At 49.0% G+C, this 12,930-nt stretch overlaps 1 protein-coding gene across 6 annotated transcripts in view; it reads right to left on the bottom strand.

Moving 5' to 3' along the window:
* Positions 1-2,399: 2,399 nt before the first annotated feature.
* The window catches only part of FAM168A (family with sequence similarity 168 member A), a 199,644-nt gene continuing 189,113 nt past the window's right edge, over positions 2,400-12,930 (bottom strand). For all 6 annotated transcript variants that reach the window (XM_032853139.1, XM_032853142.1, XM_032853144.1 and 3 more), the window contains 4 exons: positions 9,840-9,982; positions 8,142-8,316; positions 6,534-6,664; positions 2,400-5,817 (listed from right to left, as the gene is read on the bottom strand). In XM_032853139.1, the coding sequence (XP_032709030.1) occupies positions 6,552-6,664; positions 8,142-8,316; positions 9,840-9,982 (431 nt within the window). In that variant the 3' untranslated portion in view covers positions 2,400-5,817; positions 6,534-6,551. The remainder of the gene's footprint in view (positions 5,818-6,533; positions 6,665-8,141; positions 8,317-9,839; positions 9,983-12,930) is intronic.

Genomic DNA, 12,930 nt, shown 5'->3' with positions numbered 1-12,930 from the left:
TCATACACACAAGGCAAGGCCATGGGGCTTTCCAATCTTTACACTCCAGGCTGTGTTTTGTTCTTTGATCAAACTACTTGGAAGACACCGGTCAAAGGTTTATTATTATTATTTTAAATGTTTTTCTTTTTTAAAATGTGAGTTCCAATAAAATTTAAAAATTAGATTCCAACCTGTAGATTAAAATGAATTAAAAAATACAAAATCATATACAATGCTCTTACAGGGATGTTAACATGCCATGAGAACAGGCTTCTCTGTCATGTGATATGAAATAGGGATGAAATAGTCAGGAGATGGGGACAGACCCTTGGGCCTTTAAAGGTCATTATAGACAACTTCCAAGTTGCTAGAGGCCTGGCCTTACCTCCCCTTGGGTAAGGAGGAGGAGCTGGAGTCCCCCACAGAGCCATGTGATCTGGCTGACCCGAGAAGGTGGTCTGTGGGCATTCCCACTCTTTCCCTGACTCACAGGCATGAGGAGGAAGGCTAGAACCTCAAGATGCTGGTCTTGCTGGGGTCAGGCCCAAAGTTTTACCCATTTGACTCCTAAGGGCTGGTACTTATCTGCAAAGCTGTTCTAACTGTTCTCTTCAGGAAAGAGAGTACCCACTTCACCAGGAGCTGGGATGGGTACAGGGCCTCACCACCACAACACGAATGTCCAGGGACTATGGATGCAGCCTCGGAAAACAAAGGTTCTCGTTTCCCTTTCTGGCTTTGTGGCGGCCAGTCCCAACCCGTGTTCCTCCCTTGGCCACTGGACTGGACTCAACAGCATGCAAGATATAAAATAACCATTGGAAAAACTGAGGTTAACGGGGCCCAAGTCTGGCTCAGGCAAATTTGGCTACGGAATGTTGAAGCTGGCCTGCCAGGCAGGAATTTTGAAGGCTGGGCCCTGGAACCATGTAATATGTAACTTCAGAAACAAGTTTTCTAGGAGACAGGAACACAGGTGAAGGACCACAATCTGCCTGGCATGCCCATGGGAGCCTGATCTCAAGACGCTCAGGTACAGAATCGATGGTTAGCCTGGCTGGGTTTCCTCTGCTGTGATCTTGCTTTTGGGAGGGGCCTGGATTCCCCTGGGGCTGTGCACCTGCACGGAGATGGTCTCCTACCTGCCCGCTCCACTGCCTGACCTGCCCCTCTCTGAAGCTTGGCAAGCAGATGGGACCGCATACTCTGTAGGGACATGGTAGAATACAGGATGGAAAAGCAGAGCTTGCATGTATCTTCACTCAGCCGCAACGGTGACCTCTAAGTGATTAATCCAGCCAGAGTGCTATAACTAAGACCACACAAAGATTAAGACCCATGCCCTCCGGGCCTTCCTTCTCTGCCCATGGAGCAGAGCTAAGGATTCTGATATGCAGGGCCCCAGGCTTGGTGACCAAGGGGCCTGCCCTACTTTTATGTTCCATGTGATTCATTTCCGAATGCCACTCAGAACAAAGGACCCCCCCCCCGCCGCCGCCCTGCTCTCTCGGAGTAGTAAATCTCAAACTTGGAACAATTTGGGTGGCCAGGGGTAAGAGTTAAGATAGAGTAAGAACTCTTTGGTCCTGGTTCTCATCTGTGGGGAAAAGCAAGCCCAGGAATTGAAGTCCGATGTGCTTTTGGCCATTCAGGACTACACCAGGTCCCCTGGGAGTGCCAACTCACTGCATGCGGACAGTGGGCAGGCTTTCCAGGGTCAGAAAGCATGGGTGTACAGGCTTCCCAGGGCCATGGGTCTTTCAATGGACAGATACCTGGAGCTACCCTTGAATGTGGCTTCAGTCCAAGGCATTATGACCCCAAAGTGTTTTGTTCAAGTTAGGCCTTTTGTTGCCAATTTTCATCCTCCTGGTGCTGCCAGGGTCCTCAAGGTCTGCCCATCATAAAAATCTCAGCTGGGAGGACTGAGCTCCCCAGATCTCTAGGGAGTCTTCCTCTGTTTGGGGTAGACAGCTCACCCCTTCTTCATTGCCTGCCACCGAGACCCAGCAGGTGACAGATGCCAGCTGAAAGAGCAGAGAATTTGAAGGGTCAAATTTGGGCTCCTTCTCTTAACTGTATGAATTTTGTCAAATCTCTTAAGCCTTTTTTTTCCCCCCTAAGTAAGCTCTAGGCCCAACGTGGGGCTTTAACTCCTGACCCTGAGATCAAGAGTCCCATGCTCTACCGACTGAGCCAGCCAGGTGCCCCAAGTCTCCTAAGCCTTCTGAGACTTAGTTTTTCCCATGTGTAAAGTGAGGATTTGGCAATCATGTCAAAGTACTTTGTACATAAAAAAAAAAAAAATCATGGATAGGTGAACCCATGGATATTGAACTTGGCCTTGTTCAATATTTAGCTAAGGGGATATACACTTTAGGGTCACTGCCAAGAGAGAAGAGCTGTAGCAACTGTCCTGTCTGAAGAAAACATTACGTTTTTTCAGAAAGTGGCAACAAGGTTATGTTCTGACCACTTGGGGGCACTCCAGACTCCAGATTCCTGGGCCCTAGGCTGATGAGGAGAGGGAGTCAGGGAGAAGCCGGGAAAACCAAGAGGACAGTCTACTGACTGGAACCACCAGCGCCCCTAACCCCGGCCACCAAGCTTGTGGTGCTGGGGTGGGGGAGACAGCGGAGAGGCGTTTGCATGCCATTGCCACCTTTGTAGCTATGTCCTGTGGGCACACCCCTTGTCCTCTCTGGCTTGCTGGCCTTCCTACAGTGACCCAGCCTTTCCAGCTGACCTTCTGTCCAGCTTTGCCATTGGGCCATCCAGTACTTTTGGATGCTGCCCAGCAGATGCTTATGATCCTACCAGGAATGTTCCTCCTGCCCGAGGCACACTATTGCCCCTGCTCTCCTGGACTTACTCCCTTTGCGATGACTCCCTAAGCTTGGCTAGGCTTGTGGATCTCCGTCAAAGCAAGCAGGGGAGGCCAGCAGAACTGGGGTTCTACTACAGATACTGAGAAAGGAGTGCTGGACTTGGGATCTTCCAGACCACGGCCTTTCTGCACCTTTTTGCCTCGGGGCTGGTCTTTGATCTGGAATTACATACTAGGGCAAAGGGGGGGTGCAGAGCACAGACGCTTCAGTCCACAAGCCTGTGTGTGGAATCTGACTGGAGGGAAAGCGGACAAACTGGGATTCGGGTGGCTGTGCCACTGATAAGCAAGTCTCTTTGCTTTCCCAAGTCTCCGTGTCCCCATGGATCAAATGGGAGGAATACTCTATTTCACAGGGTTAAGCCAGATGAATGGATGTGAAATTGCTTTGTGAACTGTGAGGTACTAGATGTTAGTTTTTACTTACTGGTATAGAAAGAACAAAAGTAATTAGGTCATTCCTACGTCTCCTTTTTACCTCCTCTCTGTGGTTCTAGCCAGCTCACCTAGAGGCAGCAGGGTTCAGAGAAGCCTATTAAGACACTAGCATTCTGCTCACACTGGCAAGTTCCCTTTCCTTCTAGAACCAGTTTCCTCATTCGTTCAATGGGTGCAAGAACTCCGACCCCGCCTCTTTCTCAGGGCCAGTAAAATAAATGCTGGGAAGCACTCTGAAATCTATGGTGCACCTGACAAATGCAGAGGTTTCCTATTATTATCATTAGTAGTATTTTGGCATTTTCCAAACACATATGACATAATCTAGAGCAACCTTCACACACCCCTACAAAACCAAAGAGTAGGAGGAGGTATTTGCAAAAAATGGATTAACACTGGAAAACTGTTGTTTTAAAATGAAACCCCATCAGCACCCTAGAACAGACCATTTAGAATAGCTAGGTTTCTCCTTACTGGTCCTGCAGTTTCCTGGAAGGCCAAGAAGGTAGGTCCCCCAACTCCTGACTCTCAGTTGGATGCTGATGGGCTCTGCCCTCCTGGGAATGGCCAGACAGCCTCTGAGGTCCTTCTGGCTCAAGTTTCCTGAAATTTTTCCTCCTTTAAGGGAGACATGGGAGGTACAGGTAGGAGTATGTCCAAGTATGCATGAATTTAAAATGAAAAGGGTTATTTAGAAGTTCCAAATGCTATCAATGATCCCATTTTGTACAATAAAATGTTCCTGCACCCCTCCATCCCCAAAGGGGCTGCTGGCCCAGCCAGAAGCCGGGTACAGGGGACAGTTCTGGGACAGTGGGCTCCAGGCTGAGACTAGCCATGATTCCTGACTCAGAAGTTCCTCTTCTACCATGAGAGCCCCTGTTTCCTGGGTCTCATCCTTGTCCTCCTCTCTTCTCAGGATGAGGGGCTACTGTCCTAAAAGCATAGATTCTCCTTTTCAGCCAGCCCACTTGCTCCTTCTAGGATTGGAGTCCGGTATAGAATGAAAGTTCCAGATGTCTTCCCAGAATTTCCGAATGCTATTTCCTCATTTGCAATTTCTGTTCCTGCCATCTGCCCCCATGTGACCTCTGCCCAGTCTTCAACCCCCTCCTTTGGAATCCATGGAGGAAAAGAGCAGAAACCAAAGCCCAGAGACTGTTCCAGAGTTCACCAGGTGTGGGTGCTGCTGACTTAATTTTTACAAAACCAAGCTAATCCATCCCTAGGTAAATTTTTGTGGGTAACATGCCCCTAGGTAGGAAGGCTGCATTTCATGCTAATTTACTGCAAGATCTAGGGAAGTCCTTCCGTCTTCTCTGGGCCTCAGCTTCCTCATCAATCAAACAGGGGAATGGATGAGATGATTGCTAAGGTCCCTTCAGTTCCATGAGTCTATGAAATGTTTATTGCTATTGCTTTTCCTTCACTATCCTGACCTTCAGAGCTGCCAGCACCCACCTGGAATGTGGTTCCTTCACTTTGGCCATGAATGGCACAAGGTAACCAAAAGCCCTATGGACAGACTGGTGAGCCCTGGTACCGGGAAGGGCAGAGGGTAGGGAGAGAAGTGCCACAGGTTCCCACTCTAATCAGGAGGAAGCATCTTATCAGAGTGGGTCCACGTGGGCTCAGGGGCCAAGGTCCGGATTACATAGGGCACCTGGCGTTCCAAGGCTTTGGGAGGCTGAGATACCATCACCCTGCAGCTGCTTGGCAGGTCTGAGGTCAAAATTACCTTTTGAGGAAGTGCCAGGTCGGTTAACAACACTGTGCAAATCAGAGGGTCCAGGCCCAGACAATTTGGCCAGAGACCTTACAAACCAAAGCCAGCAGGCAAGCACCTCTCTTCCTTCTTTCCCTCCCACAGTGCCCCCCCCCTCCCCCAAGTTCTCCCAAAGAAAGAATCTGGTTTTCCCAGGTTCTCACCTGGGGTATTAAGCGGCTATGAACACTCCTACCTAATCAGGTGGCTCTGTTCTTGGTCTGTTGCGATGGTTCTCAGAAGACTTCCCTTTGCGTTAGGACATGGCCATGTCCTCAAATAATCTTGCTTAGGAAAAATAAATGATCCCCCAGAGGTGTAACCTGCTCAACAGCTCTGAGTTTCTACCCTGGACCCGAGGGCCACATGTGTTATGCTCGTCAAAGGAAATCACACCTTCAGCTGAACCATTGCAATAAACCCCACTCTCTGCCTGCCACTAGACTGGGGTCCCCAGGGACCAGATGCTTGGGGAAGGAGAGAAGAGCAAAGAGGATGTGCCTGGTCAAGAGGAAGGGATAGAGCTGGAAGGGTAGCGGCTAAGAAGGGGACAGTGGGGAGAGGCAGGAGATTAGAAAAAGCAGCTTTTACAAAAACCAAAAATAAAACCAAAACCGTTAAAGATGCATAAAGTGACCCTTGCACTTCCGTTGTCTCTTCTTGCAAATAGAGGTGGTGCTGCTAGGGGACTGCTCCAGCACCTGTGTAAGACTTGAGTAGTTGCATACAATGTGTGACTCCAGATCTGAGGAAGGAAGGGGAGAGCCATTAGTGACAATGATATTCCTGAGGCCACTTCAGGAAGCTGCTGGATCCCATCCTGTGCCCTACAAGCAGCCCTCTGTGCCTTCCTGGTGGAGCTGCTTGCTTCCCGTCCAGTGCCAAGAGCTCCTGGAGGAGGTGGAGGGCAGGGGAGATCAGGAGAGAGGGCAGAGAATTTAACAGTGACATCCCTGGAGCCCTAAGGTTCACTGGCTCTGCCTTGGGAGCTGTGGTGAGGGTGGGGGTGGGGTGCAGTCTGGAGGGAAGCTGGTGGGTGAGGGGCAATGGCCCAAAGTTTCTCTCTGATTAAGCTAAGACTTCATCTGAAGAATGAGGCTCAGAGTTAAAGGAAGTCTGAAGACTGTAGGTAAGAGCATGGAACTTAGTACTAGAGGACTGGAGTCCTACTAGTTTAGGTGTGTTGAACTATGTATTTATCTGTAAAATAGAGCTAATAATCCTCATTCACAGAGCTACCATAATAAGGATTATGACATAACATATGTAAAGTATCTAGAATACATGCAAAGTCACAGCTGTCCTTGACAGTGGTATTACTGAACATGGAACAGGAAAGCAGCTGGTGACTGTCACTGGCCCCTGCAGACACCTGTGCTGTAGACCAGGCCAGGGGCTTTGCTAGGGGCAATCCTGGTATTTGGTCATCCTCCTACCTCTCCCAGCCCAGACCCCACTCACTTGGATGGGCTGCAGGCTTTACCAGTGCGGGGGCACATAGCTGTACGCGGGGGTCCCTTGGGCCCTGTATGTTGGCATGGAGACAGGGTGTGCCCCGATGGCGGTGTGCTGGGGTGCGGTCAGCAGGGTACCTGAGTATCCAAAGAGAAGAGTAAACCCAATGAGGCCATCCCAGGGCACTGGGATGAAGAGGATGAAGCCATGGCCTTTCGTATAGCTGCTCCCCAACCTGGGCCCCCACCTCCCGACCTGCTCATGAACTGCTGCCCACCCCTCCCACCTTGCCAGGCTTCATCTCCTTAGGGTAAGTTTTGCTGATGCTCCAGGACAGAGTCAATCATCCGTCTTCAGTGGCTTCCTTTTACTCTTCTTTGTATGCTCCTCCTATTCTACCGAGTGGAAACTGTTGGTTTATATGGTTATATGTACCCCTAGCCCTGCTGTTGCTAAAGGTGGGGCTCTTATCTGTCAATAACTGGTCCGCAGGACCAGAGCAAGGCTGGCACCAAGCAGATAATCAATAGCTTACTGACCTGATCTGGGGAAAGAGGCCTCAACAACCCCTTACATTAGGCGCAGAATAAAATCCCAGCTCTCACCTCCCATCCATTAGACCCCTTGTACTCTCTTCCCTTAAGTGGTTCTTTAAAAGCTGAGTCTCAAGGCACCTGGATGGCTCAGCTGGTTAAGCTGCTGCCTTTGGCTCAGGTCATGATCCCAGGGTCCTGGGATCGAGCCCCGTATTGGGCTTACAGCTCAGCAGAGAGCCTGCTTCTCCCTCTCCCTCTGCCTGCTTGTACTCTATCTCTGTGTCAAATAAATAAAAACATCAAAAAAAAAACTGGGTCTCTAAAGGTTATTCATGGCCCTCTTGACATCTCATGCTCTTCTGAATGTCAGCGCATCCAGAGACTTCCCTGCTATTCCTGGGGTGTTTCTACCCAATCCACAAGATTCCAGATGGACAGGGCTCTGGTGTGATTTCTGGAGTAAGCCAGAAATGGAGAAGGGGCACTCCGTGCCTTACAATCAATTACAGGACAGGGTCTTGAGCTCCTGCCTGCTAAATAACATTGCCTCATGCCCTCATTTCTGGAACCAGAGTCCAAGTACCACCATCCTTCCTCTGAACTACAGCCGCCCCACTGAACTACCTACTTCTAGCCTCTCCCGTCTGACCATGCCTCCACCCTGCAGCCAGAGAATGTTTAAATCAAACCCATCTCCCCGATGCTTAAACCCCTTTGCTAGCTCCCCTATTCCCTAAAGGAATTTGGGCCTCTCCACTTTGGCTTTACTGACTGCTCCAGCTGCCCTTCCAATTTCATGCCCCTATTTTTTAAGGGCCTTGGACCATTTCCATTCTGTGAACGCGCTGTGCTCATGTTCTTTCCACTGCTTTTCCCTCTTCCATCCCTCTGGTTGGCTTCTGTTCCCCCTGTAAGATCAAGCTCAATAAGTCCTTCTCAGTGAAATCTTCCTCGTCTCTGTGGACAGGGCTCCCAGAACAATTTCTCATGCTATGCTACACTTGATTCCATGACGGTGTTCTCTGGTCTGTCATGAGTTTCGGGAGAAGAGGGACAGTGACACAGATGCTGCCCTCACCTGCTGACATTGCCATGGTGGTGCCAGCCACCATGCCCATGGCCACACCATTGGTCCTGGGGGCAGCAACAGGCGCCGGGTAGATGGCAGAGGGAATGCTGTTGGGCTGGACAACCGTGGTGTGGTGGATGACGTGGGGCTGAGCAGCATACACCGGCTGTGTGTAGTAGGCTCCCTGGGGGAAAAAAAGTTGAGGTCATACAGGCTTTTGGAGACGTGGGGTAGGATATGGAGAGAGGAGGAAGGAGGGGAGACCTTTCTTCCCAGACCCTATGAGATGGGCTCAGAGGAGCACGGGCCCAGGGACTCAAAGTATGGGCCCCAGTGGGACTCTGCGTCTGTCTTACTACATGACTGTGGACAGTTCGGTATTAGGCTCAGCTTCTCGTATGAAAAATAAGGCTCCAACCCTGTCCTGCCTTGCTTCTAGGGCTGTTATGATGATCTGATGGGGTAATAGCCCTGATTTTAATATTTTAAAATGTCTGTATCCTATTGCAGTGTGCTTCTGCAAGCTGCCTAAAATGTAAAGGCAGGGACTATAGCCCATGAGAAAAGATATGGATGGGGCTGGTGAATCCAGACCACTGTGTGCATGCACATGAAGCATTACTAGTGGGACGGTCACACTGGTGTGAGTCCTGCCATCTCACCTATTGGAAACTGTCAAAAATCCAAAGCATTTCCTCAGATGTCTCTTACTATTTCCCTAGGCAAAGAGGTGAGGATGGAGACAGAGGTCTGAGGTGACTTCCCACTGCCTAGATCACATGGCTGCTTCCTGCTGCCACAGCTCACAGTCCTACTGACCTTTTTGAGGAGTAGACACAGGCCTCTGGATCATCTTAATCCAGAGCTTCTCAAATGCCTCTACTAACTACTGACAGGGGCCACAGAATATGGGTTTATAATCCCAGAGGTCTGAGAACATAGTGCAAAGCAGCTTACCATAAACAAGAAAAATCCATCTTAGGCCTGTTGTCTTATCTTTCAAGTTTCCCATTCTACTCTACAACGTAGCTGTTTTCTAAAGTGTTCTCCTCACTACTTGAAACATCACGAAGAATGGTCACCCCAGAAAACTGTGCCAGGTGCATACTGGAGTTCACAAAGTCCCTATCATACCATCCCCTCAGAGTACACACATCCTCTAGCTGAAGGAGCCCAGATGGGGACATGGAGGCACAGAGAGAGAGAGAGTAACTTACTCAAGATCACACAGTGAACTGGTAACAGAGCCTGAGCCCTTATCTCCTCCCTGTTTAGATCATGGACTTTATCAAGGAAGGGTAGATGTGGGGGTTAGGGAGAGAAGCCCAGACACTTTGGGTCTCATCCTTACTCAACTAATAGTTCCTCCTATGTGACCTTGGACAAGTCACATAGTGACAAGAACACAAGTCTGGGTCTCAGCTTCCCCACTATATAAAAAGGAATTGAGCTAGATGATCTCCAGGGGCCCTTGCTCCTCTGACATTCTAGGCTCTGTTAATCTAAATGACTTCATGTGTAACCCCTCCAGGAGCTGAGGTGGGGTGAGAGAGTATGTAGACTACAGGGCTATTGTTTCCATGATACCACAGTAACAACTGGCCAGAGCCATGAAGTTGCCTTCCCTCTCTTTCTCAGCCACCCCCACCCCACCTAGGGCAGTGGCTCCTCCTCCTGAGGTGGGCCAAGGCTTCCAGATGCACCTACCTGTGCATACAGATTCTGCTGGGGGTAGGCACTTCTGATTGGATACATGGCCGTCTGATAGGGGTTGGGTGATGGGGAGTAGGGGGGCGGAGCAGTATTACTCTGGGTTGGTGGGACCTTGTATGGTGTCCCCGCAGTATATCCTGTACCAAGGCAATAAGAGAGACTTCCAATTAGTTGACAGAACAGCATTGTTGGAAGACAGCAGGTCCCAGTCACGACTCCCCAGACAAGGAGGGGCTGGTTCCAGGCTGGAAACACAGATGAGAACAGAGAACAGGGCTCCACCCAGAAAGCCCTGGGCCCAGAGGCAGCTCCCTCAGTCCTGGTGCACAGGGCTGCACGAGTGATTCTGGCATCTTTTATTTCTCTAGTTCTCAGGGGTATGATCTATAAAATAAGAGGCCGGAACCAGATGATCTCTTAAGGGACCACTGCAGCACTGACGGTCTGGGATTCTGTGTACCAGGAGATGGGCGTGTGTGCACAGACAGAAGGGAGAGCCTCTGCCCACTCACTCCCTACTGTGATCCGTCTTCCTGCTTTCTCTCGCCTCCCTCAGCGGCCCAGGGTGTCTTCTGTTTCTGGTTTTCTTGCTTTCCCCCTTACTCTCTTTCGTTTTTTCCTTATCTCTCTCTCTTTTTGGACTTCTCCTACCATGTTCCTCTTCTTCCCTGACAATTTTAAGGCGAAAAGCCCACAGAAGACACCATTCACAGAGCCTCATCTTCTGAGATGCTAAAAAACTGCCCTACAGAGCCAGCTTTTCCTCCACTCCTGCAGCTCAGGGAAGGACTACCTCCCGCCTCAAGACCTAAGGTCCGGGGTCATAAAACTTCACATCAACCTGGAACTTAGCCCCAGGGAATTCACAATCAGCCATTCAATAAAACTGTGCTGCCTTTGAATCTTCTGGAAAATAGAGTCAGATCCTACGTTAGCAGGAAAAACCTGAAACATAAAACACTCAGGAACAAGACCATGTACTTTCAGAACACAAAATGAAGTGATTCTATGGAAACTAGATGATCAAGTGACCCCCAACTCTCTTACTCAGAAAGGGCAAGTGTTTTTAGGAACTACTACTGAGTTGAAGTGCCAGTGCCAGGAGACCTTGGCTTCTGATCTCGAAAGGGGTGTTGCTGGAGCTTCTTCCCTGTGCCAGCTCATTCTGGCTCATTCTGGCTCAGTTTGCCTGGCAAATCACTGGGCTTCTCTTGGCCTCAACTCAGCTCTTTTACCTATGGGATGCTCACCAAGGACTTTTGTCAGCAACATGGTACTGATTCTGCAATAAGGGACTTGGGGGCAGGGTGAAGAGAGGTGGTTTCTTGGGAGAGAACAGATCTAGGTTTTAGTCTAGGCTTTCTTCCAATTTGCAGTGACTACTGCCAAGTCTCTGGGTCTTCGTTTCCTAGACTGTTGAAACAGAAGGCTAAGAATGAAGATCTCTTCCTGAACTAAAATCCCATTTTTCTAAAGATCTTGAGTCTCTTCTACCTATGGCAAGCTGCCATAGGGTCACAAATCTCTCATTCCACAGCACTGGCTTGGCATCCCCCGCCCCCATGATGAGGTACTCAGCAAGGAGAGCTGCTGTGGTGGTTACAAAAGGCACCACCAAAAAGTGTCCCGTCGGGGCGCCTGGGTGGCTCAGTGGGTTGAGCCGCTGCCTTCGGCTCAGGTCATGATCTCGGGGTCCTGGGATCGAGTCCCGCATTGGGCTCTCTGCTCAGCGGGGAGCCTGCTTCCCTCTCTCTCTCTCTGCCTGCCTCTCTGTCTACTGTGATCTCTCTCTGTCAAATAAATAAATAAAAATTAAAAAAAAAAAGTGTCCTATCCTCTTCCTTGGAATCCTGTCATTTAATCTTCCCCTTTCAGATCCATAGTTTGTTCCATGGGAAGCTAGTTTTGTGGTCACATGTGCTTGGGAAATAAGTAGCAATGAGGATGGAGTGGAATACATGCATGAGAAGGTGGCACTGTGAAGAACTAGAAACTAACTAGATGTGGAGGTACGAGTCTGCTGAGAAAGAGAAGTACGGAACAGGGTCCTCCAAGTTTCTGGACTGTGGTGCTAATTACGATACATAGTTAGAGCAGGTGAAGCAGATACTGTGGGGGAAGAGAGGAAGTCTAGGCTTGTGACACCTAAAAGGAGCCACCTGAGGGCTCCTTCACCTTGGAGTGAAGAGTAGCAGCAATGTAGAATAGAGATAAATAGGTTTAAATGAGAAGTTTTAAATGACAGGATGAACTATGAATCACCAAGATAGGGATATGCAGGAGACTTTTTCCAAATTTATTTATTACCAAATCTTTTATTCACGCTATTAACATTTAAAGCACACAAACTACAGGGGTGCCTGGCTGGCTTGGCTGGAAAGGCATGTGACTCTTGTCTCAGGGTCGTGGGTTTGAACCTCACACTGGGTGTAGAGATTGCTAAAAATAAGTAAACTTAAATAAGTTAAATAAATAAAACATGCAAACTACAATTTTTTTTTTGTAATCACAGTTTATTTTGGGAAGTAAAGTTTTACTGTGACATGGCCATGCCCATTTACTTATCAACTATAGCTGCTTTCCTGCTACAATGGTAATCACGACAGACACCATATGGCCCGAGAAACCTCCAATACTTATTATTATTTGGTCCTCTATAGGGAAAGCTTGCCGACTCCTGATTTGAGGAATAAGGTATGAGGAGTCTTGCTAGGGTGGAGAGAATCTCTTTTCTATGCAGAAGGGCAGGACACCCCTGAATCCTAAGATGCCTGCTCTGAAAGCTATACAGCACACTGTAATGGCTGTGAGTAGTCCGGAGCCACACTGCCTGGTCCGAACCCCAGCCCTGCTATCTAATAGCTACAGACTACAGCAGTCTCATCATCTGTAAAATGGGGATCACAACAGTACCTACTTCAGAGGGTTACTCTGATAAGCACATTAATGAATAATTGCAAAGCCCTTCAGAGAGTGCCTGGCACATTAAAAGCACTTCATAAAAGTGAGCTATTACTCTTTTCTTTCTTTGTGTGTAGAGAAATAGTAAGCTTCCTGTCCTGGGGATGTGCAAGCAAGAGATTGG

Source organism: Lontra canadensis, unplaced genomic scaffold, assembly GCF_010015895.1.
Source record: "Lontra canadensis isolate GAN:19392208 unplaced genomic scaffold, GSC_riverotter_1.0 scaffold7, whole genome shotgun sequence".
Classification (NCBI taxonomy): domain Eukaryota; kingdom Metazoa; phylum Chordata; class Mammalia; order Carnivora; family Mustelidae; genus Lontra; species Lontra canadensis.
Note: the sequence above shows the minus strand (reverse complement) of the source record. Positions and strands in the feature narration are given on the sequence as shown.